The 25,399-nt window shown below is 26.6% G+C and overlaps 2 protein-coding genes across 2 annotated transcripts; one reads left to right on the top strand and one right to left on the bottom strand.

Moving 5' to 3' along the window:
* Positions 1–5,438: 5,438 nt before the first annotated feature.
* LOC113550552 lies at positions 5,439–19,200 on the top strand. Its single transcript, XM_026952466.1, has 4 exons — positions 5,439–5,605; positions 13,456–13,656; positions 16,522–16,614; positions 18,641–19,200. The coding sequence occupies exons 1-4, from the start codon at positions 5,509–5,511 to the stop codon at positions 18,976–18,978; spliced, it is 729 nt and encodes a 242-aa protein (XP_026808267.1). The 5' UTR covers positions 5,439–5,508; the 3' UTR covers positions 18,979–19,200.
* LOC113550550 (FK506-binding protein 3-like) lies at positions 19,119–23,763 on the bottom strand. The gene is made up of 4 exons (XM_026952464.1): positions 23,458–23,763; positions 21,413–21,518; positions 21,157–21,342; positions 19,119–20,533 (listed from the first exon to the last, which is right to left on the bottom strand). The coding sequence occupies exons 2-4, from the start codon at positions 21,483–21,485 to the stop codon at positions 19,329–19,331; spliced, it is 1,464 nt and encodes a 487-aa protein (XP_026808265.1). The 5' UTR covers positions 21,486–21,518; positions 23,458–23,763; the 3' UTR covers positions 19,119–19,328.
* Positions 23,764–25,399: the final 1,636 nt, after the last annotated feature.

The raw sequence follows: 25,399 nt of genomic DNA, 5'->3' as shown, positions 1-25,399 counted from the left end.
AGAAGTGTCTTATGACATTATAAACATACATTTTTAAAATCAAAACCTTCCTTCTTTCTGTTATGTAATAGATAATTATTTTAAAAATTTTGATGAATATAATTAAAAATTAGAACGAGTAGTTTTAAATTTTTAAAATGTTTATATAAAAAAAAAAAGCTCTAAAAAGATATTCTACAAAAAATATAAAATAAATTTAATATTGAATTTAGTATTTAGAATATTTGTACTATTTTATCAAATTATAAATACTGATAGATTAATATGAACTACTGAAATTTTCAAATAACTATTAGCCCCATACCTTCCAAACTCATTATCGTGGACCTATTGTCATTAGTAGATACACAAAGTTAAACAACTTGAAAACTACTTGATCGAAGTATAATTTACATTTTCCGAAAAATCTTTTTTACGTTATGTATTATTTAAAAGGAGGGAGATCATAATTTAAAAACAGAAGTTGATATCTCCACAGAATTATCCATAAATAGTAGGTACACCAAATTCAAGGATTAAAAATATAGTCTCAAAGCATATTTAAAAATCTAAAGATAATATTTTGAATAATTTACTTTCTTGAAAAAGAAAAAGAAAAGGACATGCTTGGTAAATCACACTTTATAATGTTATATTACTTCATGTAACGTGTAATATTATTATAGCTAGTAAATATTTGTATATTAGTCAAATTGATTTGTATAACATGTATAAATAAATTATAAGTGACAAACGTTATTTAATAAGTTATTACTTAAATTATATTAGCAGTATTATGAAATATTTATAATCATTATTTATAACTATGAAACGATTCGAAAATGTGTTCACTGATATTATTGAAGTTATGCGGTTCTACCATGAATTATTATAATACAAAATTATTGAAATTAATAATAATATATATATATTATATAGAGTATTTAAGTCTTTTTGATATTTAAAATTATATAAGATAATATAATATAATCATATTATTTCCTATGTTTATTGTACCAAAAATAATATATTAATTAATTTAAAACAACTAATATTATTATATTAAATTTGATAATGAACAATAATGTTTTTTTTTTTAATCAAGCTTCGACAACTTAGGTTGTTAGTTGTGGGATTTATATGTTTGCTACTGTAAGATATGATGGTACTGTAGATTTTTGGAGCACATGTTCTGTGTATGAGACATACAAATTCAGCATCATAATAATCTACTGTGTAATAATTGTTATATTCTATAGTGTATTTTGCACACGCAGGAAAAGGATACAATCATTCATATTACATTTTTACTTATTGATTAACTAAAAGTTAAATAATTAATATTGATTAATATTTTAAAACCATTTCAAAATAATTTACTCTAATAACAAATATATATTTATATACAGAGTGTAACTCGTCTATTTGACAAATTCAGTAATAGTGCAAATGCAATAATGTCAAATAGACGAGTTACACCCTGTATTTAATTATGAAAATACTTTCTCAAAGTTCTGTCCAAGTATTAGTATATCAATTTAAATTGTGTATTTGCTACGCAAGAACCAAAAGGTTTATAGGTCCTCCTTAATAATCAATTAAATTGATTATTCTTTCCAGAATCATCATCAAATCTCTCTTAATATAGAACATGCAACAGAATAAATAATAATCTATCAATTTAACACTCCTAAAATGTTACTTTACAAATACACATATAATATATTATATATATATATAAATACACCCTTACTATAAAATTAAACTTGTCTAATACAGACAAACGATTTGAATATATTATTATGTCACCAGTGTTAACGGGAGTTTAGGATAAAGCGACGTACAACAGGAAGTTATCAAATACTTGGTTATAAGGACGTAAGGTTGGGTAGAAACACTAAGAGCAGAACGTAGCGTATTCGAGGATGGGAGATGTAAAAGGGTGTAAAACAGAATAGATAGGCTCTTTGTCGATTATGGTCGACATAACAAACACTAACTGTATGTTTGCTCCATTGATCACTAGACACTCAGGTCGAATAACAACCCTTGTTATGCGTAGATTTATTGTAAACCAAAAAAAAAAAATCTTAGTTTTGAAACTTTTAAATCCGTCAAGTAAACATAACAGTATTTCTTACGAAAATTACAATTTAAGATGAATAATCATTATTATACAATCACATTTAAGAATTTAAAAACTACATATTATGATAAAAATGTGGTAAAATCAATAAAATCATATTGTAATTTAATATACCTATCTTTTAACAATTAATTTTTGTGTATATTTTAATAAAATCGATAAAAAATAATATATATTTTAGTGCTAAATATGTATTACATTTATGAGTAATACATTTTCAATTTCAATTTCAAATTCGAATATAAATTTAAAATATTATGTAATAAATGAATAGTAGGTATATTTATCATTATTAATTTTTAAACAATATATTTCTTTGAATAAATAGTGTTAACAGATAAAGTTAGTTCAATATAAATTGTATTTATGATATATTTTATAATTGTATTAATATTAGCATCGATAATAACTACAAGGTTATTAGCTTGCTTGTAAGTTCTAATAGTTAACACATTTTTTTATTATTATCAAAATGTAGTAATAATTTAATCTATTCGTGGTTGTCAGTATTATTTTCAATATAAAATTATAGGACACTAAACTAAACTTTCTATTACTATGCGGGTATGAAATTTACATTGTTATTATTTACGATTAATTGATCAAATTTTAATATGTAAAACTAAATACTTAAGTAATTACATAAACAATTAGTAACATTTGTACCTCTACAACAATACATTTCATTATTTCAACACAAATGGAAAATAATGACAATACTTTTTCATATTATTTAGAAACAATAATTGGATTCCAAAATACATTTTTCATTATTTATTTGAATTTTAAAAATGTATCACAACCAACTATTGGCAATCCCCCAAAAAGATTAAAAAAAAAAGCAACAACACTGGTATTGTGATATACTCACCACGTAATAATCCTTTTTTTTTTATCTAAAATCCTAATAATGGCGGCTTATCCAAATCAAGCATTTTTAATATTAAACCATTCTGTGAATATTATACTTATGTTCAGAGCTTAACGTTCAAATGGTTTTGGATTCGAGATAGAGTTTTTTTTTAATATTCTGTTTTATGAGAATAATTTTTGGACTCAGTTTGGGTTATGTGAGCGATTTTTTTAAAATTTATACAACCTAATCTAACCTGTTACTGTTTTTTTTTAAAAAATATATGAATTCTAATTATTATACATTAATAATTAGGTTTATAGAAATGTAGGGTAAACTATTGTTTCTATGGTTATTGAATAATGTATAATATCAAAATCAACTCATCAATATTATATTTTAAACTGAAAGTATTATAGGTACTTATTAATTTAATTTTTAAAAAAATTATAGGTTTTTAACTAATTATTTGAAGTAATAATTAATGTATTCATACTATTACAAAAGAAGACGTTTAACTAGGAATATATTTTAATTTTTTTTAATTTTTATATTAACAAAATTGTAATCATTTATTTATAGTATTATAATAAGAAATATACGAATATACCTACTGAAAATATAAAATTAAATATACTCGATGATAGTGTTTTCAGTAGACTATGAGATTATCGTAATTTAAGATTTACAAGTATTAGTATTTGTATATCATAACGGTTTGTATAGTAAAATGTAATTGGTATATTCATTTTTTTATAATCTCAATTAAAAATTGGAAATAAGAAATATAAAAATAATATTTAATAGACTTAAGAGTTAGGGGTTATAAGAAAATCTTTGGAATTCCCATTTTCAAGCACCCCACCCATAAATTCACTAGATACTTGACACCTCTTCAAAATAATTGAATTATTATACTCTATTAATATACAAGAAAATTGTATCAATTATTTATATATATTTTTTTGTAGATTATAAAATTTCAAGGTCTTACGCACTATGCAATATTGAAGGTCTTAACTTATTTCTACATGGTATATACAAATACTTAATGGAATGGATTTCGAATATATTGAATTGGCAGATACACCGCCGAACTATACTTAAAGTGGCGTATACATTATACGTACAATAAGTGGCTCAAACCATCAATTCTTCTTTTCTATTCAGCATTTTTTTTTTTTTGACCCTTTTAAAATGCATAATAAAATTAATTAAAATGCGTTAGATAATTATTTATACTTTACAGTTTACATATTATCATAATAGTAACTTAATAACAAGGCTGAACAAATGAATTAATTTTTTTAACTTATAAAGGTAAATTAATATCAAAATAAAAGTCCGCTACAAATTTTTTTTTTTTTTAATTGGATATTATTTATGCCGAAGCACAATTAACAATATAATATATTAATACAAAAATAGTAATGTATAGTAAAATAATACATACAAGAGAAATTGACAGAAATATAACAAAAGAAAGGTCTCTAAATCTCCAATAATTGAATCTTACTAATTGGATTTATTAATTCTCAAAAATTAATTTATGGTTAGTTTATTTTTAAGATGTATAGAATCAAAATACCTCTTTAAACGTCAAACTAATTTATCTAGTAGTATATAATAGTGGAATTGTTGTAATATTTTAAATGTATACGTTTGGGTATAGTTGTAATTTTAAAGACATTTATATATAATTGTATTTATATACGTTATTTTGAAAATTCTTAATTTCATTAAGAACAACCATCTTGTGTTCCATTTTCCAAAATGTTCGCTCACAGCCAAAAACACATCATATTTATGTTATTCTATACTCGTAATTAGTTAGTAATACTAACATGGTTACATTTTTTTAATAGATAACCGAGATTGATTAGAAAAAATTATGTTGAGACACTCGGAGAAATTTTTTAAGATACATCCCAGTATTCCAAGAAACTGTATTATTTACAAAAGTATAGTTCCATGCTATATATTTTTATTTTAAAATAAATATTAAGTCAATGATTGAACAATTGAATACATAAATGTAATATATTAATTTTCTCATCAATAATAAAACGTTGAATAAGGTTTATATCCAATACTTACCAAATACGGTGTATTAAGATTTCATAGTTATTATTAAAGTAATAACGTTTATATAAGGTATCCCATAATTAACGCACATAAACAATTTGCCAATATATAGAATATGACTTATTACAATCTATTTTATGACCATGTGTAATCAAAAATAATAATAAATAACAATCAGAAACTCAGAACTTACACGCTACTGTGCAACATACTAATCAATGAACCTACGTATAGTGTGTAATGTACTTCATATGTATAGTTTTAAGGACGTTAAATGTAAATGTTGTGATAAAACCCGCAGCTGGACAAACTAGGCCTTAAAAGAGGTATATTCACATTGTTTAATTACTATTTACTAAGCGCATTGTTATTGTAGAACATCGAACGGATCGAAAACAAAAAAAAGAAAATCTATCAATTCTACCTACAGCACAAAACATTGTAAATGGATATTTTACGAGATTTCGTTGTTTTTGCTTTACTATTGTCGTGCATTGTTGTAAAACATAGTTATACATATACACATATTTGGAATTCGAAAGGTAAGTTTGTTATACCCATATTAATGAAACTAAAACGTAACTCAAAATCGCAATTAAAACACAAGTTTTATCAAAATCGAGTTATCTATACTTACAATTCTGAAGTAGGTTTTCAAATTTTATTATCTTAGAGTAAAAATATATAGATTTTTTTTAAAACGCGATTATTATGTAAAATATAGTACAATATTTTCATAATTATTTCAAAACATTTAATTTAAACGTGTATCTAAATACATTTATGAATCTAATTTTTTACAAATTGTATAGATCAAAAAATTTTCAATTACATTGTATACTATATAAACTTCAATTTCAGATTTTTTCAACAAAGAGCATAAATTAAAAAACTTTTTATTGTTATTATTATGATTTTCAAAATATATAATATAAAACTTGTCGAAAAATGTTTTAATTGGAAACTGTGAATAAAGCGAACGATCTCTATTGGTTTTATTATAAATATTAACTTTATTTTTTCAACTCACAAACTTTACAACTTTATGCTATTAAATAATTTTTTTTGCAACAATTAAAAAAAAAAATCTTCAATTTCCATACGACACCTATCTTAATTGTAAACAAATTGCAGACAATATAAACCTAATATTTAGATTTAAAATTTTCTGAAGTTTTGTAAAAATAATGAAATATTAAAATTATTTGTGATTTTATATACACTATACAGTAACAATAGTTACAGTATTTTTCATAAGTACGTATTATTATCATTTTAAGTATTGATTAAAAATGTATTTAATATTAATTCATTTTTAAAATGTTTGAATCATATTAAGTCAAAAATACTTAAATACCTAATTTTTTATTAAGTAAATAATTTTTTCATTATTTTATATTGATGATATTTTTATATTCCGTTTCTTCACTCAGTTCACTTATTTTTAGTTAGATATATTTCAAAACTTTATTGATTTTACTAATTCTATTATTCTAGTATGAAGAATTAATAAATAATAAAATTTAACTACCTACCTATTGTGACAAATCATTAATTAAAAACAGCTAATAGTAAAACTATTTAAGATTTTAATTTTTATACATATAATAGCATGATTATAAATAATATTGTATATAAACTCAAAATTCATAAAATTTAAATTTATTTAGTAATATAAGAAAAACAATTGTGAAAGATAATATTACAAGTTAGGTAACAGTATTTAAAATGATATATTTACTACACTTTTCAGCTTTCAGTTTTCTTGTAATTTAAGAAACAAATTAAAATCTTCTAATTAACAAGACAGAAAACTATTTAAAATGATTACCTCTCATAACTTTGTAACAGAACACAGTGTAAATTTGTCAAATATGTAGTATAGCAATTCAAAATTAAATTTATTGATTTGTTACAAACTTCAACAAATATAAAATCTACAAAAAAAAAATAAAAAGACAATTATTAATTAAACATTGTTTAAAATATTTTATTTATATTTAAATAATTAAAATGAAATCATAAATCATACTATTTTATTACAACTGTATAAAAAACATAATCATTTAAAGTCGGATTCCATTATGAAATACTTGGACAATTTGTTAACGTAATGACCCTTTAAAAATTTGTAACACGAGTACTCAACGATAACAAATATAAATTAAATATATCCAACAATTCTGTTGATAAATTATTATAAATATTATAGAATTATTCACTGAATTTGTTAGACTTTATTTTTACTAGTAAAGCTTTTCATGTTTTGCCCTACAAACTATAGCCCAACAGCACAATTTTATAGTAGCAATTTTTTTTCCGAATAAAAAATCGGGGAATGCTTTACAATATCCAACAAAACGATCTCAACAGTTTTATATCGAAAAAAATTCACTAAAATAAAGTTGTGCTATTATTAACACAGACTTACAAGAGCTCTACACATTTATTAATAAGTCACTAGTTAGAATTTATTTATTTTATTAAAACACGTTTACAAATATCACAATATTTTAAATTTCAGTATTTCAGTAAGCAATTGACCTATAGCGCAAGGTATCAGCCTACCTAGTTTTAGAAATTTTTAACGTTTAATTACAACTTCAATGATTGATGATAATACATTTATTAAACATTGTTAAATTTACAAATTAAACAATATTCATGAAGCCCAAGATATGATAACAGAAACAGTACATTTTAAAAAGATTTTTTTTTTTAAATGACTGCCCAAAACAAGAAAAATATCTATATTTACTTAAATTCTTTAGTATAATTAAATTAATCCAACAGATAACAGTTTATGCTTTAAACGCGGATATAATACGATAACCTCGTTAAAATCGCGATTAAACGAGATTCTACGAGTCAGTGTAACAAATTATTAAAGGAACCACGATGTTGTATAGACTCTTCTGTTCTCTGACGATACCTATTTATTATAACCGTTATTTACGGTCCGCTTGTAACGAAAATGCATTATTTCTCGTGCACTATTGTACAAGTCGTGTGAAATACGTTTTCCAATTGACGGTTAACACACGCTATGTGTATAACGGGTCAGCCATTAAAATTATTTTCCGTAAGAAATGTTACCTACGTAAGGCAATAATAATCAAATAATACTGTGTTAAACGGATTAAATCGGTGACTCGAAATTCGACCTAATTATTTGCTTGTAGTTTATATTTTACTTGTGTGTCTGTGCAATAAATTGTTAAATAGGTTAAATAATTATAATAAGGAATGTTCTAAAATGACAATCGATATATTTATAATTCTGATATAAAGTAAAATTTACTGAAATAAAAAATTTCTTTAATAAAATTACTTAATTCTTATGTAGTGATAATATTTTAAAACCAAAAATTAAACAGTTTATTTACATATACATAAAATATTTGTTGAAAATTTGATCTTTAAAATGTAAAATAGGTAGTAAAGTAATAATTTTTTTTTGTTGGATAGCAAATTTTATTTTTCTTTAATCTTAAAAACTAAATTCATAACATTTTTAAAATGTATGCATATTTTTAATTCGTTTACTACCTCTTTAATTACAAAACAAAAAGTCTATACTAAAAAATGGACGAAATCTTAAAACACACGATGATAATATATCGTTAGACCATTTTGATATAGTTAAGCTAGTTAATTTTTTGACCAACCAATCAAAATACGCAAAAGCATATAAATATCTGCCCTAGTTATGTCTAACGGAGTGCACACGATTTAATGTACTGTTCCGCGAGAACGTCCCAAATACGTAAAATGTTTATTATTTGAACGGAATGATACAATAATAATGCGCACCAACGGTATTCATACCATCACATTATACCGTTGAGACTTGCGCACAGGTTTATTTTTTTATTTCGAAATTATCGCTATAATATTATTAGCTGTCTCGGATGGGTAGATTAGTATACATAGGTAGGTAAGTACGTGCAACGTGTGTTGTACTTATAACAAAACCGGAACCATTTGCCTCGGTATAATATGTACTACACGCAGCATTGCAGTTAGACCCACATAGTATTATTATACGTATTTTACCGTCGTCGCAGAATATGATTTTATGCCATCGTTGTATCGAATCTCTAGAAACCGACAATAACGGACATCATACTATTATAGTGAGCAATATCTGCAGCTTCTCATTAAAATACGAAACGTGCTTTGTAATAATAGCTTATTTTAAAGTTTACCGCCTATTACTATTATATATTTAGTTCGTATTTATTATATAATAATAATTATTGTTACTATAATGTTAAGATTTCACTTTGACACTGTTATCTATTGATGTATCATATACCTACATAAAATAATTCTATTAAAAATTAGTGCAAGTTAAATATTAGTATCCGGTAACAAATTAAGATTATTTTTCTAAATTGTATTATAATGTTTAGCTGACTGGTAATAACAAGTAGGTAATTAAAATCAATATTATAGTCGAAAAAATATAAATATTGATGTAGTTTATTTATTTCAGACTTAATTTTCTCTCTCACACTAACTTTTTTTTATAATACATTTTTATAAAATTAATTTAATTACGTGAGAGTTCATTGTATTCTAGAAATTTAGGTAGATTTGTGGTGCTTATTAGCTATTATTAATTATTATCATAACATTACTTACAGTATAGATTTTACTTTATAGAATAAAAAGTTTATAAATTTTCCATATTTAATGACAGTAATATAATATCCAGTATCATACATTCGAAAAATGTGCATTTAAATACTATTTACTTTTATCTTATTCTATTAAAAAGTATCATAGTTGATATTGTTTCTCTATGGGGTTTTTAAAGTCCACAACTAATGTTATTCCAACAAATTAGTACAATAAATGCGCAGTTTCAGATAGTGATTTAATATTAGATTGTGAAAACAAAAGATCTGATATTTTTAATTTAAGTATTATTTTATTTTAATATAGTAAAGTACAAATCAAAAATTAAAATATAAATATTATGCAAGCTCGTTTGCTAAATAACCCATGTATACGATTCCAGTTAACAATTATATCGTAAACACTAGGTAATTAATTTATAATATTAATTAAATTTTAGTTTAACTTATGGTTTTAATTGATAAATGCATTTTTAATTATGTAATCAAACCATTAACACTACAATCTGAAATATTTAATAATATTAAATCACCGCCAAATGTGAAACCTTATTTAGACAAACCAAACTTAAACAACATTTATTTAAAATATTTAAATTAAAGTACTAACAGATTCAAATAATTAAATTGCGTCATTATAATTACTTTATGATTTATTTATAATTAAATATTATATTAACCAATCCAAAAATATAATAGGTTCCAATATTTACAAATTTAAAATCTCTTTAGTTATTTACTTAACTATTCTTATTTTATTTTTAATTCAATTTTAGATACTAGATTTAACGTAGGCATTCTAAAGATTTTTATTCTTATAAATAAGAATTGTTTTCATTTTAATTAAATACTGTAGATATAAAGACATTATAATAATATATTATGAACATAATATTTTTTTTTAATTTTTCTGATGACCTTCTTGATATTGTGTAAAGGAATTTAAGACTGTTTTTGTGTAAAATTAATAAATAAATAACAAATATTTTGGATGCATCTTACTTTTAATTAATAATAAATGCTACCTAAATAATAAATCCAATTAAGTAAAAAACAATTAAAACAATATGAAAGAAAAATTATGAAATATGTATTCAATGTGCACTTAAAAAACGATTTAAAAATTAATATTTTAATATTTTAAAATAAGAGTAAAATTAGAAAATGAAAACTTTCTATAGTAAATAAGAAATAAGTGTGTATAGAGAGTACTTAGATAAAAACCTTCCAGTAGTTTTAGTTTAACAGGTCAGCAATTGCAGGCGTTTAGCTGTACATAAATTATTATTTACTGACCATGAAAATTACATTTGACAAGTTCACAAATTACATTTTGATGCCTTAAAAGGGCAATGAAGATAATTTCAAACGATTATGACTGTAACTAGTGAACGTTTACTGATGAGGCAATGTGGTATATTCTAAATTAAAGGGTTAAACGAGTAAAGCCACGAATTAATTTAGAGTTCAAGTGTTTCTTGCAAGAAAATGTCATTTTCAGTAATAAGATTAAGAACGAACCAATAGGAGAAGGAGAATAATCTCAGTTCTAAACTGAAAGTGATTGCTGGTGGTTGGTAATATGGCTACATTTTATCTACCTGCTTCAAATATAATATGTATTTACATTTTATTGGATCAAAAATAACATGTACCTTTATAATATGTGTTAAGGGGTAGAGTAATTGAAAATTTGGCTACAGCTACGAATACAATTAAATGATTGTTTTAATAAAATGCAATATTTTAAATATATATATATATAATACAAAAATAAATTTACAATAGTCACGTGATTATTAATTATTAGTCAAAAACAACTATTTTTTTGAAATAATATGATATGCCTTCGGTTTTTACAAAATCAAATTCGGTTTGATCTGATGTAGATGAATTTTTTTCTCGTAGTATTTATTTATTATATATAATAATGATATAAAAAACCTAGATAAAATATAATTTCTTCAAATTAAAATTAGTCTTCTTTCCTTTATTGTATATACTTACGCTTTTAATTTGAATGTAAATTTATATTTTTACTTACAATTAGAAAGCTAATTATACATATTGGAATGTGACATAAAGAATTTGAAATGTGCAAATTGAAATATTTGAAATACTCAACAGCATTTTTAATTTAAGTTTTAGTTTCAGAATTTAAAGCGCATATAATATTTTTATATTCAAAAACATTATTGACAAAAATATAATCGAAAAATTTGGCTCAATTACCAAATTTAACGACAACAATTATTAAAAACCGGGTCAACCTTTGATAAACAAAAAAAAAAGCTTAGTTACCTTACTCTTTTTTGAAAGTCACCCTTTTTAACGAACTAACCGTTATTATATTTAACAATAAATATAAATGAAAACTATTTTCAATAATAAAATAATTAATATATTCGTCAAAAATCATATAAATTTATTGTTTATTTTATTTAGACTTTTACCTTTTAAATAGTATAATGATAGTCCATAGATTGTATTGGTGAAAGGGAGTACTCAAAACATTGTTAAAATATCCGAGTGGTCGGCAATTTAAATATTAGCAACGTTCAGAGTGGTTTAACAACGACACGCTGTGTCACTGTGACTCATGGGACGAATAGTCAGCAGGTGTGGAGAAAAAATACTAGGTATACTATGAAAGTAGAAATTCGAAATAAAGTGAATTAAACTTGATTGCACTAAATTTTGAAGGCGTGATATAATTAAAGTATACCTAATTATGATACAACAATATAAAAAAATTAAACATTTTAATCTTCATTGGCAGTATTCTATCCACCCGGCACTAGCGTAAAAAATGTACCAACGTCAATTATGTATAAATTATGTTTACATAATATTCTATCGCATTTTGTACTTCTTAGTCATCATTGCGAATTGCGATAGTCGGTCAATACTGCGATACTTGTAACCAGATTAATCATTTCAAAGTTTAGTTCTTGTACGTTACTTATAAATGCATGCCAGAATCAGATCCATCTGAGCTACATGTTGTAAGACCTACTACCTTTAACAAGTATAAGTGCATAACAGTGTACAAGTGCACAGTAAATGCGCACAAAAACCATGTGTACAGTACATGATACGTATCTGTAATTTTGATCAGATTAATGTAATTGATTGACTGCAATTATTTTTTTAAAACTCTTTCATTTGATAACCCTATTTGAAATGTAATCAATTTTGGAGATTATCATTTTCATAAATATAGAGCCTTCAGTCCACCATTTTGATTATTCCGAGGATTATATTCCCCGAGTCACTATACTAGCAAAATTACTAGACCACATTTGACGTTTGTTTTGTGAATATTTAAAATCGAACTATATGTAGACAAGTCATAAGTATGTACACATTGTACACTATAAAAATAATAGTTAAGAATATTTAAAAAAAAATAGTAAATCACAACAGCTAAACGTCCATATTGAACATAACAGATATAATAATGACCAGAATTATTTCTGATGTTTAGTTATAGTTTTGAAAAATAAATTACTCGCTCTGAATAAATAGACTACGAACTATTAACTGATTATGCTTACATAAAATCTGCCATTAAAATCTTAAGAATTTATAGAATATTTTACATACCTATCAACATAATTTCTGATTAATTACTTAAATTTGTAAACTTGTTTTGTTCTCTTTGTCCATTGTATTGTCATATTAAATTCAAAACAAATTTAAAAATTAAAATCAGCTATTAAACAAATTAATTTTTATGTATTTTGTAGTTACAGGCAAAGACCATAAGTGGTACGACATATATTATGATGTGATAACAAGTAAAAAGATACCAATGTTTCAACGATTTGGGGATCGACAAGATGAACCAAGTACTGCACGATTTGGAAGTATACCATGTTCATGCCAAGATTTGACGTGCGGTTGTTGTGCACAGTTCAACGTACGATTATTTGATTACAATAAAAAAGGTCTATTTTAATAATCAATTTATTTTATTAAATTTTTTATTTCTATTATATCTAAAATAAATACGAAGCAAAGAAAGTTAACATACCCTAATTGACGAAAATACATATTATTAAAATTAAATTTCTGAGGGCATCTCATATCAGAATGTTCTGAGTGTTTTTAAATACAATGATAATATTATATTATATGTATGTCTACAGTAAAGATACCATTTTAAAAGTGAACATTTTTTTGCATTTTTAAGCTACTGAATAAATTTAAAAAACTATATTATACAATATATACACACCTACTAGTGTACAACCATCAATCAGTAATAATATAAAAAATTTAATTAAAATAATTTTACCTTGGTATAAATATACACAAGGTAAGTACACCTCAATAAATGGCATTACAAATATTACAAATTAAATTCGTATACATTACATTATAAATATTTTTTTTAAATAATAAGCAACACAAATTATAAAATAAATAAGTATAGACATAAATTAAGTCATTGAAAAAAATACACAATTGAAGTACAAATTCATAATATAAAATATATTTTGATATTCATATTATACTTACTGCTAAGAACTTCTATAAATTGTTCATAACCATCTGACATTTTAACTGTATGCGTATTTATGACTTCTTTAATACGCCCGAGTATTTCACTTCACTAAAATATAAATAATGGTACTATATTTTATCTTTTATTTCCCGTGACAACAAAAAAACATTGAGGCTTTTCATTTTAATGGTTTTATAATATTCTTACTACCGTAATTATTATTTATTACCAAACATTTATCATTTAAATTATAATATACTAAGGTAGGTATATATTATTATTTCATAGTCAACTAATCTAAATAATTATATCACGATACAATTATACTAAATTAATACGATTTATTTTTCACTTCACTTATAATAATGTAAGCCAACTTTTAAATTTTATTACTAAATATAAATTTAGTACCAACTAAAATAAATTTAGATCAAATATAAGTAAACAACCAATAGCCACGCATAAATAAATTAAATATGAATGTAAAATTTCTATCAACGTATATAATTAAACATTATGAAATAATCAGAAATCAAAATTATTAATACAATATTACAAAACTTTAATATATCTACTTAAATGGTATATAAGTATAAAGTATAAACAGTAGAACTACATTTCAATAATATATGTTAAACAAAAATACGAGCAGTCTCATAAACAGTCTGTAATTTATAGTGTTCTGCCAACTCTGGAGCATAAAACAATATTCAATTTAAAATACTATTTAGCTTGAACTTTGATGTATTGATACATGTGTTTATACACTATACAGCATAGTATAGAATAAATTCTAAAAGTTTTATTTAAAAATAACTATAATTATTATGACGTCGTTATTAATCAGTTCATATCTATAGTCAAACCAAGTACTTATATTTAATTAACTGTGATGGAACGTTTAAAGTATACGTGACATGATTTTCAATAATTATTGACGGTCATTGACGGTTGACCAAGTTTGACAGCTAAAAGAATGGAGAAAGTTTAGTCAACTGTTTCGAAGAAAATTATATTGTCAATAAATACATAGTTTTTTTTTTTAACATTCTGAAATATTCAATTTTGTTCGTATATTTCTTCAATTTAAACCTACAACATAAATGTATAATTTAATTAACAATTTTTATTTTTAAATAAATTCGTGTATATACACCATATATGTAGAATAGTACATAATAAGTAAATTATCAGACTCAGTTGTGTTTTAACTGTTACAAATCATAACTTATAATACAAAAATAACTTAAGTAAATATAATATCATAGAAAATATTAAAATTTGTAAAAAAAAAATACATACTTTAAATAGAAGATTTTTTTGATTATTTTTGTTTGGATTTTAAAAACATAAATAATAAATGATCTCATTTTTATTCAAAGCATTATACAGTATCAAATAAATAAATTTTTTTTTGTAAATAAACATAAATTACTCCTTTTCAGATATAAATGATTAAACATTTAATTAGAATAACTCAAGATAACTATTAATCCTCACAAAGAAAACTTAAACTTCCAGATCAATATAAAATTGTGTTATTAATAATAAAAGTGTTTCTTAAATAAAGAAATATAGCAAAAAATAGCAAATATTTATGAATCTAATTTTACATAAATGTTTTTTATCTTTTTAATATTTTGTAAAACTTAAAATTTAAACCTAATTATAGGTTATTAAAAAAAAAGGAGACATTTTGATATTTATTAGGTATTTTATTTTGTACTAACATAATTTCTAAAGGTGTTTATGTATAATACTTCAAAAATCCTAAACTTTTTTTAAAAATTTAATTAAAATCGTGTTAAAATTTTGAAATTACATTGTAATCTAGTGAAGTCAATGAGTAATGATGGGTTTTTTAATCTCATTACACATCTCTTGTTCACAATGGAAGAATAACAGTTAGTTTTTTTTTAAGTTTATTTTAGTTTTATGTTAAATATTATGAGAATGAAATATGTATATATAATATATATCCTGCAGCAGGGTTTTTGGTAAGATTGTAATTTTAAAAAAAAAATAAATAAAGGCCAACCAACTACCATAGCTTGCAGGCAAACAAGGATACTAATTGAATGTGACAGCGGGATGAAGAAATATCGTCCTTGTAATCTCAGTTTTATTAACTTCGTACATGGTCCCGTACTTAACGCGTGGAAAACCATTGTAAATTTTATGTTTTACTCCCCGAGATACACGCAAAGCCTGGAATTAATATAACCTAGCACCCTGCAGTAAATTAGAGACGCCAAAAATCAGATCAATATAAAATACCAACGTATTTGTTTGTTTTTATGCGCAGGATGTATGAATTTCACATACGATCCTTTTGACTTTGCAGTCACAGGCAACATGTTTATGGATGACGAGTCACTATACGAGTACAGGATATCCGGTATGTATTATTTACTAAATATATTAAATATTAATTGTATACTTGTAATTATAATTATCACTCCGATAGTTCTATAATACCAATCAAGGTTGGGTACCATCTAATCAATATAATCAAAATGCTTTATGGTATGAACTAAAAACTGTCATGATTATTTTACCTTTCAACGACAGTTTCAATAGTTTATATTAAAATCCAAAGATTCCAATTGTCAAATTCAATATTGAATGCGGACTTTTGGGAGTGAAAATTAATATAACTTTTACTAGGAACATGCAAATATTCGAGCTTCTTGAAAATTGAATTGACGTTACACATTCGTTAAACTTCAGCAATATAAACATTAAAGCAACGTAAACTCAAACTAAACTATATTTTAGATTTGGAACAAAGTGCTTACACAATCCATACCATATTGTTTACGGTTATTAAAATAAATCAACTTTTAAAATTTGAACATTTTTTCTTACTATAACAATAAAACTTAAATAATTTAATGATAATTTTTTTCTAATATTCATTTTGCTAAGATATAATAAAAATAAATGATAACTGTAGTATGATTGTATGTATGAATATTATTGAATGTAGACTATATTATTGATGTTATTGGCGCCAGTCAAAGTTTCCCTAGACTCTAAGGCAAAAATAGCTAAATATTTTTACATTATTAGAAAGGGTGAAATTTTTTTATAAATAGTTTAGTTATATACATTAAAAAAAATTAATTATATATAATATTAATAATAGTTATAGTAATGACAAATAATTACTATACGAGTAGATTTAATTAAATCATCCAATTTGTTTGCTAAAAGAATGATAAGATGTTAAGTATTGGAAGATCTAATCCTATAGGCTTTCGAAATGTTGAATATATAATCAATTAATTTATTTCAGTTCCTTGAAATTATTCATAAAATTTTAATTTTTTTATTAATCACACAAATCTACATTTATTAACTAATATTAAAATAATAATTAAAAAGTCGATAAAAAATTTATAATTTATTATCCTGTAATTTTATTTACTAAGGTTATTTATACATATTTATTGTTAAAATTAACATGTATATATGTATATACATACGATATACACGTTAATCTTAATAATTACGTTAATTTCTATTTAATATTTTTGTTTTATAAAAAATAAACGTTGTTCAGTGTCTGTTTATGATTGTATGCCTACATTTGAATGCCATAATATAATGCAGTAAGGTACTTAATACATTCTCTACCACGAGCCCTTAACCCTAATCTAACCATAATTACAATGCTCAAATTGGTGGTGAGTGGGTGAAAACAACTAGTTTTGCAGAAATATTAGCGTACCTTCAAATTCTAACTTTTTCATAAAATGCATCCACACAAACTGTATACATTCATAATTACTCTTTACACGGGAAAATACTTTGTATCATTACGATGAAAAAAATATAATAATTATCACAGAGATTTGCATAATTTTTGCAAAATTGATCACCTAAGGTCATTCAAATTCATGATACCCCGGTGTAACTTAAAGTTTTCACTTTTCAGTATTAAAATAATAACACTCTGGCAACTATATTAGCTGTACGACGAGATACGACACTTAACATTAAATAGTGAGCACTCAATAATTATCCACGGGTAATAATTAATAAGGAATAACTTAAGTCATCGTCCGACTCTATAATACCACGTCTATACTTGCAATATTTAACGAATTAAACAATTACAATTATATTAAATAATATAATCACAGAAAATAAATACAAGTGTATAATTGAACTTTTATAAAGAAAAATATTTAAGCGACGACAGGTCTTAATGGATAAATTAATATCGAATAATCCTATAATCATGTATTATTATCTAACTTACTATAACACATATAAGTTCATATGACATTTATAAGGAGCCCCTAAAAATTGTCCTAAAACGAAACTTGGGGGAAAATTTTCTAGTTGTCTCCCTCTCGCACTCTGAACGACTTTGCTTACATCTATTTACTTACTTATAATATTCGTTTTCTTTATAGCTAAAAATCCACCGCCGGCATGTCTACGAGTTCCTGTACCGTACTTACCGTCGATGGACATGTGCATGAAAATGTTCGATGTTTACACTCCCGGCAGAAACTTGCATGCGTGCGTCAATTTCCTCACGCGCATCGAACACGCTGAAGTGCTGGTATTGGAATTCGATTGTTTCGTGATTGGTCGTGACGGCGTAAATCTAGAAAAGTATAATACTACCTCGTCCACAACCGCCACCCCCACTGCCACCGCTGCTGATTCTACTACCACGACAGTGCAGACGTACGACACGACGGCGCCTGACCTGGACATCACTGTCACGGAATTGAATGCACACTAATTACGGTAAACGCGACGGGAAAAAATAAAACGACAATCGTATGATATTGTTCTGCAATTTATTTGGTTTTATTTGCACAGAATAACGAAAATTCAATCGGTATAATGTTATTATGAGCTACAGGAAATAATAATCAAAAAAAAAAAAACAAAAATATAATGTCATTGTGTATAACCGACGTACAACACTCGAAATATAAATAAACATATTATATATTTTTCACGATATGATTTCATCGAATAATAAATTAATAAATTAATAATAAGTTATATAGTATATATTATATTATTATGTACAACTTAACGAACAATGAAGCGTGTGTAATTCACGCCATTCGTGAGCAGTGGTTTCTATACTTTCTTCATGAAATGTATCGTCGACTCGTCGTCCGACGAGGACAATCTCATCCTTCTGTGTGTCCTGCCTCTCCTGTCGTTGGGCACGATTGCCACGGGCATGTGCTTGAAACGCCTGCTGTAGCTGTCGTCATCGTCGTCATCGTCGTCATCGTCGTCGTAGTCCTTGGCGGCCGGTACGCTGCCGACCGTCGTTGACGCTACCGCCGACACTGCAACTGTCTCGGTGGTACCTAATTTGTCAGCTGATTTGGTCGTGGCGACCGTCGAGTTTTTGTCAGAATCCGACATACCCACAGCGTTTGCAGCCGTTTCGATGATGTCCGACACGATGTCACCGTCATCCTCGTCCTCATCCTCATCATCGTCGTCCTCGTAGTCCTTGTTCTTATTCGCCACTGGCGTGGGCACAGTTTCTACGCGATCGGTAGGGTTATCGTCGAGCGGCGTGATAGAAGTTGGTCTTACTTCAGCAACGACTTCAGAAGACAATGACACCGGATCTTGAACGACGCTCACCGTATAGGAGGTGGACGTCACTGATTCAGCGCTCGTCTGTTTCTCGCTTGTCACCTGTTGACTTGTCAGCTGTTGTGGTGTAGTTATTTTTGATTTTACAGTAACCGTAGTGGGTTTGGTGGTTGGTTTGACGCTGGTCTCCGCTTCGTCTTCCTCACCACCACCTCCACCGAAAAGGCTGTCCAGGAAATCTGTGCTAAGTGCACTGAAACCGGTGTAATCGCCGGTAGATTCCACGTCGTTTTCTGAGTCCTCGTCCACAGTGTCATCGTCCTCCTCTTCCTCGTCATCGCCACCTCCAAGACCGTAATCATCGTCATCGTCGTCATCATCATCATCCTCATCGTCTTCGTCCTCTCCTTGTAATGTCTGAGATGCTGGCAGTGGTTGTGCTGGTTCTACTTTCATCCCTTGTGGCCCAAACCGGAAACATGATACCCTCAATGCGGCTTCAACATCGTCGAGAGCTCTAAGCTCAAGTCCCAAACACGCTTTGAATTGATCTCCGTCCCTTGAAATACCATACACCCGACCACAGAATTTTGATATACCACCAGGTAGAGACATACACACGGGTTTCGGTTTCTTCCCAGATATGGTCGTGTTGCGTAAAACCTTGTCACCAAAGCTCATCGTCACCATCATCTGATCGCCTTTTAAATATTTCAACGATGCACAACCTATAATGTAAACATAGAACGACGCGTTTAGTTAAAAATATTGTTTTATCTAAAATGTATAGGTTTTAAAGTTTAAAAAAATTTTATTTTTTTAATTTTTATCTTAAATTTTGGTTTATATTAAAATATGGAAGAATAAAATAAACATTTTTATACACTACAATATAGTGAACTTTAAAGTGAAATTAATATTATATTTATTATAATCTTCATCATAACATTTTAGTTAACCTTTGGTGACACGCGTGAAATAATTATTTACCCCAATCTACTTTTAATACGCTACAATTAATTTTATAGATTTTCCTTACTTAATTGAGTCATGCACCAAAATTACCTAATAATTTAAAATGTATTAATTCATATGTAATAATTGATATATAATAGAGTAAAAAAAAATATTTTAAAATGTTTTGTAATGTGGTCGGGAGAACCTTGTTAGTTGTTACGATATAACCATAAACACTTGGTGTATTAATACAATTTAATTAAATAATTATTCTTATTTACAGAACAGAATAAATTACCTCACACGTGGAAATGTAGTCCGATACTACGCTCATTAATAAAAGTTTATTTATATCACAGAACTTTTTTTATTAATTATTTTTTAATTTATTTACCTGGTCCTTTAATAGGAACTACTGGCAATGAAAAATCTCGGCAACAATTACACATAAGATTGGAACAAGCACAGTATCGGTTTGGAGGAGCTGCTTGAGGGGTAGCTTGTCTAGCTCGACCCATTGCTTTTAAATGATCTTTAACATTATTTAATCCAATATTCCACACATCTTTTTTATCCGGAACTAAAAAAAAAAAACAAAATAATTTCATAATAGATTTATTAAGAATAAATTTACAATATTCGAGACTTACCTACTCTACCATAGGCCGCAAAAGCTATGATCAAAAAGATCAACAGCAATTCGAATACGACTGATAGTCGCATTTTTATATAATTTGCTGACCAATTTAAAAAAAACTGTAATAAAACCAAAAATGTAAGTATAAGGTGTACGCATAAGTGTAAAATCAAAATGTCTAACTTTCTTTTGACTTAATAATAACAGTTGGTTAGAAAATGGTGAAAGGTTCATATGTATCATCATAATTCCGAACTGACCTTGTCCTTAAAAAGAGAAATTCTCTTTCCGTCACCCAGAACGAGTTTTTCATCTCAGTATTATACCATAAAAATACATTTTAATAATAGTCATTATTATCAATAATCATTTAACTATGCGTGTAATTTCAATATCATTGTATTGAATAGTTGTACATCCAACAGAGAAATTTGTATAGAACAGTATTTTAGAAAATATGAATTTTATAGAAGAAAATTAATTAGTTATGGATTATGGATTTATATTAAATTAAATTAAAAAATTTATGTCATTCAAAAAACATTTAGCAGTTCTTTTCACGTAAAAAATTATAATTGTATAATTTCATTTCATAGTTAGATATGATATATATATCATATCTAATAAGCTCTAGTGTTTTTTATAGAATTCGACTTTTTCCAACTACACATTAAAAAAAGAAATATATTCTAACTACGTATATAATAATTTCTCTAATAATTATTTTTTTTTCGCTGATAATGATCAAAAAACACTTTATGATTTTATTTATATACGCCCTTTATTAAAATATCTTTTGTTTCTGCATTATCATAAGTATTAAATTATTATAATAACAAAAAAAATATATATATATATTTTACTTATGTTCTTTTATCTTATAAACTGTTAGTAATCAAAGCTTGTTATTAGTTTAATAAATAAAAATATCAAAATGATAAAAATTTAAAAATACAATTAAACTTTATAATTATTATTGTTTACGATACAGTGTATAGAATTTAATATTAAACAATATTAAAATTCCATTCTTTGTCATAGATTTTTATATAATTTAAAAATAAATAGATAAATTAATTAATCAAGAAGAAAATTCAAACTTAAAAGTTTAAACAAATAATAAATATTTTTTTCGTCAATTATTCCATTATCAGTAATTAAAATTGTTCAATTGAATATACCAAACGTGCAATTCATTACTAGTTACTTTTTCTCTATTAATATCCATATTTCTTTTCAATCAAATAACACTTTTTAAATCGCATATTTTTTTTAATTTATTGATTTAAGATATAAATATAGTATTTTCTATTAAATGATAAAAATGAACATTTGATAAAATCTAATATTTTTAAAGTAAGTGTGGTTTTTATGTAGATTTACGAAAATGCCACAATAGTAAACAAATATTTCAACTTCAATGTTATTGTATAGGTACTTAGATATCTAGGAAAGTTGGAAATTAAGATAGTTTAGTATTAACAGATTTCTCTCAATAAAGTTAAAAAACCAAATTAAATACACAATCTGATACCTAGTTTTATATTGGTGTGCTAAAATATGATGCATTCATTCAAAATGTAAGTGTTATTTTCTTTTCAACTAACATCGTCGTTATGTCTTTTTGAAAGCATTGACTGATTACTTTATCTAACATTATTTTATTTAAAATGTGTATAATGTCAAAAAACTTACAATAACTCTATTCAGTAACCTTACATCATTCTATGTCACGTCAATAGACGTTCAGTGTTCACAAACATAAAATATCTAAAATTTATTGAGACCCTTGGTTTTCTTTTCAAAAAAAAAACATAAAAAAGAAACCCGAAAGATTATCTAAAAGGCACTCCCGTAAAATTATGAATCATGTTAAACTTTCTAAAGCCCGCCTCTCACTAGTGGTCGCTCAATCTCTTTTTGAGAAAACCTATTCCGCTTGTTTTCCTGGAGGCGTAAAGCCCGAAGTTACTTGCGAAGTTAAATAAAAATAAAAAAATAAATATTGTAATGATAATAATAATAATAATAGTAAAAGAAAGAATAAAAAACACGTACCTTTGGTACTATATTCCGCCGAAGAAACACGTCTAGCAAGGTACACGCTGGATGAAAAACCGCCTTGAACTCGTCTCTCGTGGTAGGAACTAAACTGTGACGAGTCCGGTGGAATTACCACGGCCGCCGTTCTTGTTCCGGGCTAACAACCGGGTCAGGTATGTGTGTCAGCGCGGAGACGAGATAGTATTCCCCACTAAAAAACCCACTCTCGTTCCGGGACGATTTTCCTTTCGCGCACGTATAACGCTATACGCGACCTCGACGGCGATATCGGTGACCGTCTTACGTGCCGCCTGGAAGCTCATCGCAGCTCAACTACCCTTTCGGAATATAATAGACAGAAAAAAATGCTGCCGTTTCTGACCGATGCGCATAAAACGGAAAATACTGATTCACGTAGAACCGGTTGTCGTTATTTCTTTTCCTAACACAGACTTCAATGCGTTCCCCTTCCATCCGCCAACCTACAACAATAAACACAAGAAATCACACGCAGAAAATATTACTTAGAATAACCACCGACACTGCATCTAATAAAAGGATGGACGAACCTGCATCGGATACTTTTTTTGCGATAGAATTAAAAAAAGCACAAGCAGATCTATGAGTATATCTTGATAGTGGTATATCATAATAATGTATAGATTACCTATGCTAAATAACGTTTACGTTTCCGTTCACATATAATACATGCAGACATGCAGTATTAACTACTAAATGTAGACAATTTTTATGGGGGGATCACTTTTTCTATTGGTCATACATTATGAATTTTATTGTTACTATTATTTTTTACACTTAATTCAATGCATTTAATACATAACAATATAAAGCAGCTTATAAATGTTTTATTTTAAAGTATTATTTGTTTTACCCAAATCAGAAACATATATTCTTTATCAGTTTTGAATCAATTTAGCTATGCGATGAATTATTTTTCTTGTTTACAAATTGCCTCATCGATGAATTGATGTAATATGCCTTTTTAGCCTTTGATACTTATTTCCCAATGTGCCTTGTCCCAGATTCGGTAAATAGTATACGTTATTATGCCATTAATATACAAATTAAATATATTTTATTAAATACCATTAGATACAAGTTCTGGGTGTTTCGGTGTATAATTTGTAAATGGCATGTTTATCGATCATAATAATAATAAAAATAATAAAATCGTAACGAGTATTGTACATTTAATAGATACATTTTATTGATAGTTGTATTTGTCGAGAAAAACCGAAATGAATGAAATTTCAGGGGTGGAGCATTCGACCTCTCCTGGAGTTTATCTGGATTCAATGCTGCATACATATGCGGCTATTCGATTTTAAGGTGGGGATGAGGCTGAAATCTTCACACACAAAATTACCCAATTAATAACATCAAAGAATAATATGGTTACTATTATAATTTTGAGAGTTTTGAATATTTTTGGAACGATAAATCCTAAACATCACATGTTATACATATTATACAGTGTAAACGCGATGTCGTGTATATATATATATACTAAGTGTACAGATCTTGTCGTGGGTATATAATATGTAAATGTTTCGTAGTACATTATGATTCATGTGCACGGGGAAAGTCGGTGTGGTATAATCTCTGGCCGGGTACGTATAGAAAGCAAGGCGGGCGTAGCCGCGCGGGCGTCAGCGAGAAAGCGAAATTTTTAGTCGATGCACTCGCTTCGAACACGTGTAATACGTATAATACGTCTATTGTCACCGCCGCCGCCGCCACTGCAACCACCGTCGCGTGCACGGAGGAGCTGCTGCTGCCGTCGCCGCCGCCGCCGTCATCTCGTCTCATACCTGAAAAGAAAGTGGTAAACCGGTGGGGGAAGCAAGTGGGTGACCCGTTGACCCGACTGCCGGTATAGTATCGTTTAGTGACCGCCGCCGCAGACAGAACGGGATCGACTGCGTGTTGGACGTGT

The sequence above is a fragment of the Rhopalosiphum maidis genome, chromosome 4 (assembly GCF_003676215.2).
Source record: "Rhopalosiphum maidis isolate BTI-1 chromosome 4, ASM367621v3, whole genome shotgun sequence".
In the NCBI taxonomy this organism is placed as follows: domain Eukaryota; kingdom Metazoa; phylum Arthropoda; class Insecta; order Hemiptera; family Aphididae; genus Rhopalosiphum; species Rhopalosiphum maidis.
This window is presented reverse-complemented; position numbering and strand designations above follow the sequence as displayed.

Bases quoted from the DNA above. Each gene is read 5' to 3' on its own strand.
- LOC113550552 (XM_026952466.1), top strand. From the start codon at position 5,509: ATGGATATTTTACGAGATTTCGTTGTTTTTGCTTTACTATTGTCGTGC. The intron at 5,606-13,455 runs GTAAGTTTGTTA...TGTATTTTGTAG, and splicing joins ACATATTTGGAATTCGAAAG to TTACAGGCAAAGACCATAAG. The intron at 16,615-18,640 runs GTATGTATTATT...TTTTCTTTATAG, and splicing joins ATACGAGTACAGGATATCCG to CTAAAAATCCACCGCCGGCA.
- LOC113550550 (XM_026952464.1), bottom strand. From the start codon at position 21,485: ATGCGACTATCAGTCGTATTCGAATTGCTGTTGATCTTTTTGATCATA. The intron at 21,343-21,412 runs GTAAGTCTCGAA...TTTTTTTTTTAG, and splicing joins TGCGGCCTATGGTAGAGTAG to TTCCGGATAAAAAAGATGTG. The intron at 20,534-21,156 runs GTAAATAAATTA...TTTACATTATAG, and splicing joins AGTTCCTATTAAAGGACCAG to GTTGTGCATCGTTGAAATAT.